Raw genomic sequence first — 13,523 nt, forward strand, 5'->3', positions numbered from 1 at the left:
ACCAAGTTACTTAACAGAGGTTTCATAGGTCTACAGAAGTATCAAATTTAAATGTATTTGAAAGAGTCTGACCTAACTTCCCTGCAGACATCTTGACATTTTATAAAGAGAGGCCTCATTCATGGTAATCTGGAACAGACAGTAACAGCTGTCAGGGTAACAAAGAAGAGCAATTAGTGGGAGGTAGCCCAGCAAAAGGCCGGAACCCCCATGGTTCTTACACTATGCCAGCGCGGATGTTTTTTGGAGTCATACTGAAAGAACATCCTGATGAAAAATAAAACCTAAACTAAATGGCAACTGTTAGAATGTGAAAAGGGAGAAAAGTCAGACAAAGCTCAAGAACACACAGAACAGATGCTCCACAAAATGAGTAACACAACTATCAAATCTACAAAAGGAGAAATCATATTACTGGTTTTACTGCACATACATGAAACAAGGCATAACATTCACAATGAATAACACGCTTAACTTCTTACACAGATAATGCTTAGATAACAATCGCATACATACAGATAAGCCAAAGCTGCATATGTCCCTTTTGTTACATCTTTTTAATTACTCATTCATATATCAGGCAGCAATATTTTAACCACAGCTTAGAAATAAGACAGACTATTTTTTGTCCGTAAATATATATAAGTAGTTCTTAAAAAATTGTCTCATTACTATGTATAGTTACTTAACAAACTGGAAAGGCTCCCAAGGTTTAACAAACAGTCTGATTACATACCTCATAGACCACCACCACATACTCTCCTGCGAATTTAGCTCATAGTTAATTACTGTATACTCGTAATTAGCCATGTGCTAGCCTCGTTCTGTGTGGTAGCACATAGCTATTTATAATATTACAATCAGTTAAATGCTAGACTGCAGGACAGTAAGCAGAGACCCTGCAGGAGAGCAATGCTGATAGCAGGAGGTCTCTGAAGGCATATAAGTACACACATAGAGTACCAGGAGCGCTATATGGTGAGATTATGTTTGCAAAGGATATCTTAAAATAGCATAACAAGTGTGAGAGTTCCCAGTTTTTGTTGCTTTTTTCAACTAGAGACGCACAATCTCCTCACATCTGGGGGGTGTTGATGTATGCACACAATCAAAACCATTACCTGCATTATTGTTAACTGGGAACACTGGCACAAGATGAAACTGTGTAGGGGGGCTGTGGCTGCTTCCATCTCATGCCAAGCTGAGTCTCACAAAGCATTTGCAAAGGGCACAGCTCTATTTTCCCTTCCTCCCCTTCATCCCACAATCGCAGCTACCATGCCAATGAAAAGCATACACATTTAAAATGAACTCTGAAATAAAGCAGTGCAGTAAGATTCACATTCTTTGCCATAATTTCCAACTGTTAGGCCTACACAACACAGCTAATAACTTACCTCAAATTAACTGATGTCCAGAATTCCCTAGTTTCACCCAGGCACAGCAGTTATGGTCTTATCATCCACTCAAATTGTGAATTTCATGCGTTTTGTTGCTGAGTGCCACAAACTTAATTAATGTAGCTTTCTAAATGTTAATATGACATAGTAACAAAAGTGTTTCTGGATGAACTACGATTTCCTACAACCACACAGCACAACTGCATGCAGTCTGAAAAAGAAACCTGCCAATTCTATTTGCCAGTTCAAACATGCTTGTTGTAGTTTTAGCAGTTAATTTGTGGCAGTCACATTTGGAATATGGTGAAATATTTTCAATGGCTCTCACAGAACCAGTTTTGTTGACAAAGTTTACACAGTGGAAAAGAAAACCGCACTAATTTGGCAGTTTCAAAAAACAGCCCTGCTCCTGTCCACAGCTGGTGTCTTTGCCACTGCTGGATATTTTGAGGATGCATTTGTTTGGGAAACATGAATAGAATTATTTTCAGAAGTTCTTGGGTTGCTAGTATCTTATTTTTGCTTTAATTGGTGAACTAATCCTGAAGAGCAATATTGTCAGCTTAGCTTTTTCCAGAAATAAAAACTAACCTCAAGTTACAGTTACCCATAAAAAAATCTGGAAAAATTCTGACCCTGTTTGTCAAGCCAAGAGCTGTTAATTTCAATGGCTAACAAATGGGAGGGAGTGTTGCTCAAAGTATCTAATAATACCAAATGATCCAAGCTGCAGAAATATAGTTACTAAAACCAAAATGTACACAAATAAATAAAAAGTAGCATCTGCTATTTAACACAGAACTTCAATCATTTCCTACAAATAGAGTGTACTAAGGCAAATATTTAAAGGCGAACAAAGCACATTGTTTTCCCCCACTGCCTTCAAAATATCTAATATTTCCCAAGAACTGAAAGATTCAGTGCTCGAAAGGTATTTACAGTCCATTTTCAATGTAGCCTAAGGAAGACCTGTTTCTCTGCTCACATTGTTGCTTTAAAGATGCAGCGTCATTTCGCGGACAGACTCTTTTCTGAGCAGTGTTTATGAATCCGGTTTTTTCCAGATTCTTATTCTAGGTAGCTTTATGAACACACAGTTTTATTACACAAATTACATATACTTAGACCTCTGCACCGTGCTTGTGAAACCATCTTCCACAAGACCTAACTACACTGTTTTCAGTAAAAAATCGTGCTCATCTGCTAAACTGTTTTGCAGATAACTGCAAATGTCTCCAAGTTAAGACCCATCAGTTCTAGTAGGAAATTTCACTATATGTCTTACTCATCTTTCTATGAAACCTTAACCTTGATTCACTAGAGCCTAGGTTTTCTATTCCACAACAATGGAAGACATTGTTTGACTTTTAAAGTTAATTACTTTAAGCTGGAATAGGTATGACATATCCTTTAACCCCAGGCAGAAAAGCTACACACGGGCTGCTCTTACAGAACTCTCAGATGGGAGTCCAGGCCTCTAATATTTAAAACTTGATGCACAAACTGTTTTCTGGCAAGATTTTGCTCCAGCCCATCTGCTGGTCTGACATGGTGCCTGCTCAGAAGACACTATGCCAGTTTCAGTAGGGTACAAGTGCCAAAGACTACTGAAGGGAGTGCCCTCCATAAGGCAATAGGTGCCCTATCTTTCATCCAAAGCTCTTCCTGCTACCATATAACACTGCTCAGAAATACATCCCCCACTGGGGGGGGGCGGAACAACAACAACAAACAAATCTGCTCTCTTGACTTTCCAGTTTTACTTAGCACACCAGAGTCTCAATCCCTGACCAGAACTTTCACAAGGCGGACTAACCAAGAGCACAGCAACAGCTCCCAAATCACAGGTCCATACATATGGAGGGGAAACAACCACCAACACATTATGTAGCAGAACACTAAATTGTAATAGAAATGATCTCTGCAGACTTTGCAATAGGCTTTAGACTACTGTGTAAAAATGAGTTATGCTTTTAAACTTCATGCTTCTATCCTACAGAGGACCAAAAAAAGGAGAGAGATGGAAGATTTAAGAGGAAGCAGTCATCAGCAAGAACTGGTTGAGGTAAGGAGTATTACTTCTTTAACAGAAGGTGCAGGCTGATCCTGTACCATGTGATCAGCCCTAAGTAACCACCAAATAGCAAAATCAGGCTAAATTTATGATTTAGTGTGGCCACAGACAGGGTGAAAAATTAGGTAATCTGCTTGCTATATCTATATTTATACAGTTTAATGTTAGCAACTGAATAAAAATACTTTTTCCTGTTGTTTGTCTGCCAATGAATTTATTTTCACACTAAGGTTCACACCTGCAGCTACAAGACCTTTGCTGAAACGCATTTTAAAATCCGAAGGTTAAGAAAAATCCATCCCTAGCCAGACAGTTACCTGCTAGTGCTATTAATTACAGGGTTTTGCTATTAATATTCTTCTTTCCACTGAGTTTATAAAAATCACACTGAATGTATATCTTTTGGTATCATTTTTAATTCGTTTGCTGCATTATAGTAAATATTTTCAGTGAAGTTAGTTTAAGCAACTGTTGAAGTACTTAGTTTCTCTAGAACCAATCGCTAAAGCTGGCTTCTTAGGGCAAACCAAGGAATGAACATTATGACAATGACAGAATGTGCTTCCACCAATGCTTCTCTTCCCTGACACATGTACACCTGTGCTCACATCTATACAAATTATCATTGGCCATTACTCTTTCTGAAATAGGAACAATCTTTCTTTCACACCTCAGCCCGATTCCCAGAACACCAGGCCTCACAGTATCAATGGCACATTGTACTATGGTCCAGCCTTAACAAGACCACAACTACACATCTTCCCTACCTCCACCAGCAGTAGAGCTCCCTGTGCTGCTGGTATTAAAAGGCAATGTTCACCCATTTAATCACTGTTTACTGCTTAGGCAAATATTCTTTACATCTTCTAGGAAGTAGGACGGGAGGTGGGAGGGAGAGGAAAAGGATAGTGTGCTGGCTATGCTGGCGACAGATCAACAAGTATAGCTTTATCAATACATACTTTCCTGAGCTTCCAATATTGTAACACTACATGCACAAAGAGAAGTCAAACCACAACACACAAACACCTGCTGCCAAGAGAGCTACGAAAAGCAGTTTCAAAACTCTTAGTTTTCACCTACCATTTATAAAGTTCCATTACAATACAAAAACATAATTACAATGTAGTGTCTTTTACAATAGAACTTACTATCTCAAACATATGTGTATATACAAGTATATATATATATATAAAAATAAGTATTTTGCAGAACCATCAGTTTCCATCAGAAAGAAGCTGGCAAGTAGATAGTGCTATGTACAGTAGATTTCACTGTGTCAGTGGAATCTTAACAAAACATTGTGTGACCTTTCTGCATTTAAATTTTCGGTCCAAATTGTGCATTAATAGAGTGCTTGCAGCAGGACTAGAGAATGATTTATACAAAGACTGGTGTTAATTACTGACTGTGATCAGGAAGACAAATGAGACAATGTAACGCTCATGGTGGTGTTGTGTTGACGGTTGGACTTGATCTTAGAGGTCTTTTCCAACCTATGATTCTCTTCAACTGTTGCTTAATCTTCCCATGTACTGACACTATTCTCCACAGGGCTACAAACTAGCCATGAGACCACCAATATGTCACATTCTTCCCTGGTTGCTCTCCATTCTGCTCCCCCTTACCAAACAGATAACAGTTCTGCCTGAGGTTCCTGACAGCAAATCAGCTCCAGTAACAAAAATAAAATAAAACTTCTAACTTACAAAAATTCAGTTAATTCCAGCTTCCATACTGCTCTTGCTACAACAAAAGCAATGCTTGAAAGAATATCTCTAGATGGCTTCTATTGCTTCCAGCAGCATAGGAAGCTCTCCTCTTCAGAAGCATTGGGAGGAATCAGTATTTGTAAGCCTTCTGCTGCTGGATTTGCTCTGGTCAAGATAAAAATGCAAAGCCAATCCAAGGGAACAAACAAGTCAACAAAGAAACAGACAAGATGGCACAGACAGGAAGGAGAAAGAGTAACTAGAAACCAGGGAAAACATTTGTGAGGCAGGACAGGACTTGCAGATAGTGGTAACTTTCATGTACATAATTAGAAGTTTAGAAGCCCTGCACCTGAAGAGACTATTTGCATCCTAGGGCTCAGGATTAGTAAATGGCTTTCAGCAGCTTTGATTCAGTGAACATAACTTTCCATGGAATGCATCCCTTGTAAATTTATTTTGCAGAGACACCATAAAATTTCTCTAGAACATTGTTATAGATTAATGGAGTATAGAAGTACACTTAATGGGAAATTAAGCTATAACAACGCCCATCAAAATCTTTACACTGCTACCGTAAAAATACTTATTAAAAGATATATATAGCCAGCAAAGTTAACCTTTACTTTTATAAAAGGGCTGTGCTGTTCCTATCTGGCAGGCAGTCAAATCTGTCTCCACTATTCTGTCTTACCCACCTCTCTACAGCTCTCGCTGGGTTAGCTTCTCACAGAAAGTTTAGCCGTCATCTCGCATCTTGCTGTATATGCACTAAAAACTAGTCTGAACAGCACAGAAAGCAAAGGTGCCTCTCGGCACCAAGCATCCATACCTTACTCTCAAAGGCCATCTACCTCACTCCCCTTCACTCTCAAAGACAGCTGAACCCTTTTGTAGGATCATGTCCCAGAAAAGCTACTGAATGGTATACTTTACATAATATGAACACATTATCAGAGATAAAGAGGTAGACAAAAGAAGAAAGCTTCAATCAGTGTCACTACTTAGGGATAAATCTTGCCCATTTCCTCTTTTAGTTTTAGGATGAGCTACAAGGGGAACTAAGCCTTCAGTTCAGTGCTACATGTAACATTTACTACCCCTTCTGAAAGAAGAGATTAAACGAACGCAAATACAATTATAGTAAATGGCATCTGCATGTCCTCAGCCATGCTGTCACTTAAAAAAAAAAAAACCTACACAGAATAGTAATACCAAGGGTCTCAAATTGTATTCTCATCCTCAACTAATCCACTGACTCCTCAGTTCAGTGGGAGTCAAACTACAACAAACACAACACCTGAAATCACTTCAGTGGTGTGTGCAATCAAGCAGAAAACTAATCAAATCTGCATGAAACTAATGGAATCCCACATACTATTCCACCCACAAGGTCTGTTGTGATTTGACTGCAACAGAACACAACAGAGCTATATTCCAAGTGACTTAGGAACACATCATTCGTCCTACACGTGGAGAACTGCACCCACTACAACCTTGCTTTCTGCACTGCATCCCCAGTTCCCTCAGTCACTCCTCTCCGTGGCAGCCTTCTGCAAGTTTGTCTTTCTTTCCTTTATCCTTAAACGGCAAAAGCCAGAGACACCTTCACTTCTTACCTCATGCAAAGTTCTACTTCTCTTACAGTAACATCTCATGTACATTTGAGAGATGCTGTGCATAGAGTGTAACAAAACAGATATTTCAAAGAAGGTCATAAAAAGCTATCATATATGAAAAGGAAAAAGAATGTAAATATTCGAAGTGTACTAGCCTTTGATTCCTCTGTAACTGCAGCTAGTTGAAACCCCGATCATCCCCACCGGTTCTGTATGCAGAGCAGTTAGGTATGGGTGAACTATACAAATTTCAGAGGAAACAAAATCAGAAACTCCACTACAGGAACCCACCAGACGCACTCAACTACTAACAGTAACATAAGGACTCAGAACAGTTCTTTCAGACAACCTCAAACCATGAACTTGGTGAGGAAATGCAGTGCAGCAGACCATGCCAAATCTAGTCCAGAGTAAAACAAACTCTTAACTTAAACATAGGGTAGATGTAGGGCCATAGCCACCGTTTCCATTTACTCATTCACTTGTTACACCAAACTACTTGCAACCATACACAGCCTTAGTTTTCTCCAGGTTTTTCAGTGACTGTTTACTTTGCAGAAAAGCAGAACCAGTGGCACTTAGATTGTTACTGCAATATTTTTATTTTGTTTACACAGGCATTCAGTGGAACAAAGTGCCAGCTTACACCTTCCCCCTCCCCCCAAAGTTTCTCCACTCAAACCTGAAGTCTAGATGCAGCATAAGTCCAGATGCGCAAGCAAAATTGTCCACCCTCCTGCAATTTACAGCCACACATTAATAGCTGGAAGAACAAGTACAACTGGGCAATCACTTTAGAGGAGCAAGATTTGACTACATATCACACCATAAAATAAAATACGAGTTTTCAGTTGCCATTCAGTTCTTTGTGATTAACCATAATGGACATGAGAGGGGAAAAAAAGGAGGAGAGGAAGAACACTTCAGTGAAATATAAAATGTTCCTGAACAGCTGAAAGCAAACAAGCACCATGAGATACCCAGACAGATGTTAACAAAGATCACTGTAAATCTGTCACCAAGAGACCAGTGGTACACAAGTGCTACATTTATGTCTGCAAATATGAAAAGAGCAAACATGCTAACTCTTCTACAGGAAAGGCGTGCTTTCTCTCTCTACAATAGTTGCCCGATTTGACACTGACGGACAACTCCTTCACCTCCATGAAACCACCCTGAATCTAGCAGAGCTTTGCATATTTGAATGGAGTTACTCAAGACAAAAGAACTGAGAAGGCATGTGACATACAATGCCTACTTTAATGAAAACATGTCTTGTTACAAAAATCTGGAAATCACACTAAGTGGAAAGCTCATGCTGCATAGCAGTGTATTAACAGATTATTTTCCAAAAAATCACTCAATAAGAAGGAAACATCAGGAAGAGATCAACTGAAAAAATCCAAGAGTGTGAAATAATCAAAACTTTATTTTCCACAGCAGAAACACACAAAAAGGAAAAGCTTAAAAAAAAAAAGGTATAGCTGATTTATGCATAAAAGGAAGTCAATTAACGTGTAGGACTGACTTGCTTATCAAGTTTTAAACATTAATACTTCAAATAGAGAGTTAACATACCTCTAACTTAAAAAGACCAAGTTTGGCTTCAGGGATGATGTAATAAACTGCTTCTAGATAATTCTTTACTGCTGTCTTAATGCAAGTTCCATCTAGTGCCTAACAGTCACTGTGGATTAGTGTGCCTTTATATGTTTGCCATACAGGAAAAAAAAAAAACCCCACCAAACTCATAGTATTGCCTTGAAAACAGGATTTGCTCTTTCACAGAGACCAGCAATAGTAACAGACATTATAGCCTCTCCATTGATCCAGAACGCTTTACAAACTGCCTTTCAGAACTATTCATTACTTATAAAACACAGACTGAGTGAAATGCAGCAGCTTCTTCTGAAGCAAACATATCTAGGCTAGAGCAAATAAAGAACAGCACTTCCACCTCTGGTGAAAGGTTTTAATTCAGAGGCAACACCCAACTAACCATTGTTACTGTTGTGTTTCTTGGATGAAAACTGATTTAGTCTTGGCCAGAAGATAACATTCCCAATAACTGGAAACACAGAGTGCTCCAGAACACAAGACCGGCATAAGCACAAAGTGGCAGTTTACGAAAGCATCGCCATTACTTTGAAGAATATCACCTGGCAGTGCTCTTCCGTTGTCTGACAGCAGCAGCACCTTGCCTACCCCACACAAACTCCACAGAAAATACTACAAGCCAGCAAACCAGGCTGGACAGCCCACGGAGAACACACTGCGCCATCAGCAACACTTTGAACAAGGACAACTAACACGGCTCTGCAAATGTCAGAAAACCACACTTTAACACAGTCGACCACCAGCACATAAAGAACAGTAACTATACCCATTCTGTCTAATTCACGTCACAAAGTTACAAAGAAATTTGAAAGTCACACTTCCAACCACCACCAGTATTTTACCTAAATAGATCAAGCCAAATCCTCCCTGGCCGATCTGACTTCCCAGCCTCCAAACTTTTCCTTCAGTGTCTTTCAGGATCATGTCTCTTGGGAGAGCAACTGGCAGCTTGCCTCTGCCGCGATCCTTAGGCGGCATCGCACCTTGAGGCGGGGCAAAAACGAAAGAAAAAGTTGACTTTCATCAGGGAGAACAATATGGCTCGCTGTTCTTTGTGCTACCGGCACCAAGCAGGGACCCAGCTCTCCACGACCTACGCCGGTGATCCTCCCCCAGGGCGGCGGTCGGGCGGCTTTCCCCCACCTCAGGGCCAAAAGGCCTTTCAGTCGAGCAGCAGGCCGGGGCGGCTCACTGGCAGCGGTCTACCCTCCGACGGGACGGGCGGGTAACAAGCGGCCCGCGCTCGGCCCCGCCGCCCGCTCCCCTCACACCCACCTCAGCAGGGCCCCCGCGGCCTCCCCCGGGTGCCAGCCGCAAACTTCCCAGCCAGGAACTTCCCGCAGGCCAGGCCCAGGCGGCGAAGGCCCGTCCGTAGCACGAGTAGCACGGCTACCCTCTTCCTCCGGGAAACCCTGGGGCGGGGCGGGGCAGGGCCAGGGCCAGGCCAGCCCCGGCCGCCCGCCCTGCCTCGGCACCAGCGGGGCGGGACTCCCTCAGCCGCGCCGCTCCCCTCAGCGAGGCGGGGCGGGATCCGGCGGGGGAGGCGCGCGCCCTTTCCCGTTTCCCCTCAGCCCGCCGGGCGCTCGCGCAGCGCTCTCTCGTGAGGCGCCGGCGGTGCGCCTCGCTTCATGGGGAAACGGAGCCGTCCGATGGCGCGCCTGAGCCCCAGTCGCCTCGGCTGTCCCTCTTTTTAAGCTGCATTTCGTAAGTGAGGAGTTTTGGGGTTTTTTTTCCTTAAAGTGCTTTGGTGGATCAGACTATTTGCTGCCTGAGGTAAAAAAAAGAGGGGTTTCCATGTGCAGCAAGGACTTCAAGAGCCATAGTGAAGTCAGAGCTGTCAAGGTGCCACCCCTCAGTCAGGCCATTCATTTTTACGTCAGGATCTTTGCATCATAGGTCCACCGCTGCTTCCCTGTTGCATTCCAGGGTCATTTCTACACACAGAAACGTAGATACTTACCCAAAGCAAACATGCAACATCCTGTGGTCACTCTGGTTGAGACAACTTAAGAGATGCACGCTGCCTGCCATCAGCAGCCCCACAGCACTGGGGGAAGCGGTAATGACTGCCTCACAGGTTGGTCAGCCATCACTGCAGTCAGGTGCAGATGCAGCTGACCCAGAGGCGGATCAGCCCCATCACCACCATCAGCTTTCAAGTTGGTAATAAAGGACACAATCAGGTTTTGGGGTTTTTTTGTGTGTGAGCTTTGCTTTATTAATAGGGCCCACCCATCCAGCAAGCACAGTACATGTAGGCAGATCTTACTGGGGGCCACCATGTCTTCCAAGCAATGACTACAAGTCCTTTTACAAAAAAAAAAGTTCAAGAATAATCAAAATCCAGAACATCTTCAGTAAACATATATTTGCAAGTGAACTTAAAAGTAGTGACACGGATTATGACTGCAAAATGTATATTGTCATGAATAGAGTAGGCCTTAATGTAACAACCCTTTCTGCTTCATCAGTCTTGCAGGCTTTATGGTTTTACCATTACCAAAAGGACCAGCTGAAGATTTGCCAGTAGAAAGCTCAGCCATAAAGCAAACAAATTCAAGATTGCCATGAAGCATTTCATAGGGTTTCTCCCCTTTACAACAGCCGTGAAAACAGACTGTAGGAGGATGGTGTTGGGGTTGGTTTCTTTTTAAAAAACAAAAAAACCAACCCAGACAACCACAGATGTCCAGTGCTGCATCAGAAGCAATTACCACTCACTGGAGAGAGTCAGCATGTTTATTCACAGAGGCCATTTGGGCAATGCTCTTGGGATAAGAGCCACCATTCTGCCGTAAAATGTTCTTTTTAGAAGAAACTGTCTTCAAATAGTTGCCTGGGAATCAGAGAACCAGCCTCTGTTTAAGGAGAAAGCTTTTTTGCCTGACTCTTGCAAAGAGATATTCACATGGTTAAACTGAAATAACAGCATGTATTAGAGGGCTTACTGCTTCCGAGCTATCTTTCCCTGCCCATGAAAGTACAACATCAGGCTAAGAAAGCGAAACAAATCAGATGAGGCTTGTATCTGTCTTCTAGACATTCAGCAAGTACCAGCACTAGATTGCTAACAGACACCTACACAGTTATATGGTTTAAGGCTTTTTTTGGCAGAACCAGGAGAAGACCACCATAAATGAAAAGACTCAAAATTTGTAGAAATGGTGTGGAGAAAATACAGATTAAGTATGAATGAATAGAAAGATACACAATCGAAAAGAAACAAAATTGATTAGATATTCCTATTTTTAAGTACACAAGAACTTGAGTTTATTTCCCTTTTATTCCCACAAAACCTTTAAGACTACTCTAGCATCAGGAAGCTAGTGGAATACATTGATTTAATGAAAGGTTGGGGTTCAATGCAAAACTTTACAGTTCAGAAATGTAAGTTGTTTTGAGCTTATTTAGTGCTTTTTATTCATGAGCAAGGGTAAGATCACAAAACAAGTTCATGCAGTTCTGAGGAATAATGAATTAATCAGAAAAGGCTATTTTAAAAATAGTCATTATAAGCTAATAGCAAAACTAAAAGTAGAAGTAAATACACAAGAGATTATTTCATTATTAACAAATACAGCAGCACATACAATATGTTACCATTTTTAAAAGCTTAAATCAGGCTATGATCACATCCATTCGACTCATACAACACTGATACCTACATAGGTAGCTGAGGTTTAAGGTCTCAGTTTTTAAATGAAAGTTTCCTTGTACTACTAAAAGAAAAGAAATTGCAAGTTTACATTTCCACTCCTTCCAAACGGAAAGGTGTCTGAAGTCTTAGCCATCCTTAGTATCATGCAGTTCTTTCACAACCTGTGCAGTTTAACATTATCAGGTAGCGTAAAAAAGTTTAAGATATATAACCTACAAGTCACAAAAAACAGCTGTGGGTTTGTTTTGGATTTTTTGAAAGAATAGACATAAAATTAAAGATTTTAAAGCTTTTATCATTCATTACAAGAGTTAAAACCCCCCATAGACAAATGCACAGGAATGCAAGAAAGACAAAGATTCAGACAAGAAAAGGTATTTACTAAAAAGAGAAGTTTCCTGCAAATACCAGACTACTGCTGAAGAATAAGCTTGTCTGTCACTTGAGTCCAGATCTTTATTAATAAGCAACCATAACTACTAGGCCAACAGAAAAATATGCAAATTCACACTGGCAAATTTTTTATACAATTCTGTTCTAGACAATGCAAAATAAAATAATTAACACATGCATATTTTCAAAAGTCAATAAAGATCAAAGACTTTACCTGAGAAAGGTTCTAATCAGATTAGACCTCAATACTAAGTCCTTTTGCCCTACAAAAGGCACACTGCTGTGTTTTATGGGCGGGACTAAGGAAATATCTTTTCCTGTTGGGCTGAACTGGAGACAGGGCTTTTTGTTTTCCCTGTTTATCAACAGCCAGTTAGCAACCCTTCCAAAAAACAGGAGCTTCATTTAGTCGGGTTAAAGCCTCCATTGCCTCTTCAGAGTTGCTTCAAATTAGCAGTTTGGGGATGTGATGTAACGGGGATGCATAGCCAAAATAATTATAGATACAAGGGTGGCTTTTTGTTTGTTGTTGGGGAGGGGATGTTCAGGAAAGCCCAATTATGATGGAAGCAATTTCCCTGCAAGGTGATATAGCCACCATTACTGCCAAATTCAAAAATCCTTATAGGAGCAACGTGTGTGTGCTAATAAAATTGTACAAATCCTGCCAGTGTACAACTGAAAATGCTACCAAATTACTGCTGTTTTACTTCCTAGTGGCACATTGCTGCAACCAGCTGAAGGCCACAGGCCCTTCTCATGAAGAATCTGTCACTCATGCAGCTCAGGGAGGCATTTTCCTCGTGTTCTGGTTTGGCTGCCGCCAGCAACAAAAGTGCCACGCGGCCGCCCATCCCCCCGCGGGGGTGCGGAGGAGAATGGAAAAAAAAAAAACAGGCAGAAACTGGTGGGTCGGGATAAGGGCAGTTTAACAGAACAGCAAACAAAGGGAACAGGAACAACAACGATACATAAAAGGGGAATACACAAAACAAACCCGCAGAACAAAGCCACTATCTCCCAGACTGCTGCCACGTGCTCCAGAGCCGC

General features: G+C 41.3%; 1 protein-coding gene across 4 annotated transcripts in view; it reads right to left on the reverse strand.

Moving 5' to 3' along the window:
- The window catches only part of VRK2 (VRK serine/threonine kinase 2), a 47,482-nt gene extending 37,608 nt beyond the window's left edge, over positions 1-9,874 (reverse strand). The window contains exons 1-2 of one of the 4 annotated variants that reach the window (XM_075413569.1): positions 9,698-9,874; positions 9,265-9,405 (exon numbers count right to left, since the gene is read on the reverse strand). In XM_075413569.1, coding sequence (XP_075269684.1) covers positions 9,265-9,400 — 136 coding nt within the window. In that variant the 5' untranslated portion in view covers positions 9,401-9,405; positions 9,698-9,874. The remainder of the gene's footprint in view (positions 1-9,264; positions 9,406-9,697) is intronic. The other 3 variants (XM_075413570.1, XM_075413573.1, XM_075413574.1) reach the window with 3 other exon arrangements.
- Positions 9,875-13,523: the final 3,649 nt, after the last annotated feature.

The sequence above is a fragment of the Opisthocomus hoazin genome, chromosome 2 (genome assembly GCF_030867145.1).
Source record: "Opisthocomus hoazin isolate bOpiHoa1 chromosome 2, bOpiHoa1.hap1, whole genome shotgun sequence".
In the NCBI taxonomy this organism is placed as follows: Eukaryota; Metazoa; Chordata; class Aves; order Opisthocomiformes; family Opisthocomidae; genus Opisthocomus; species Opisthocomus hoazin.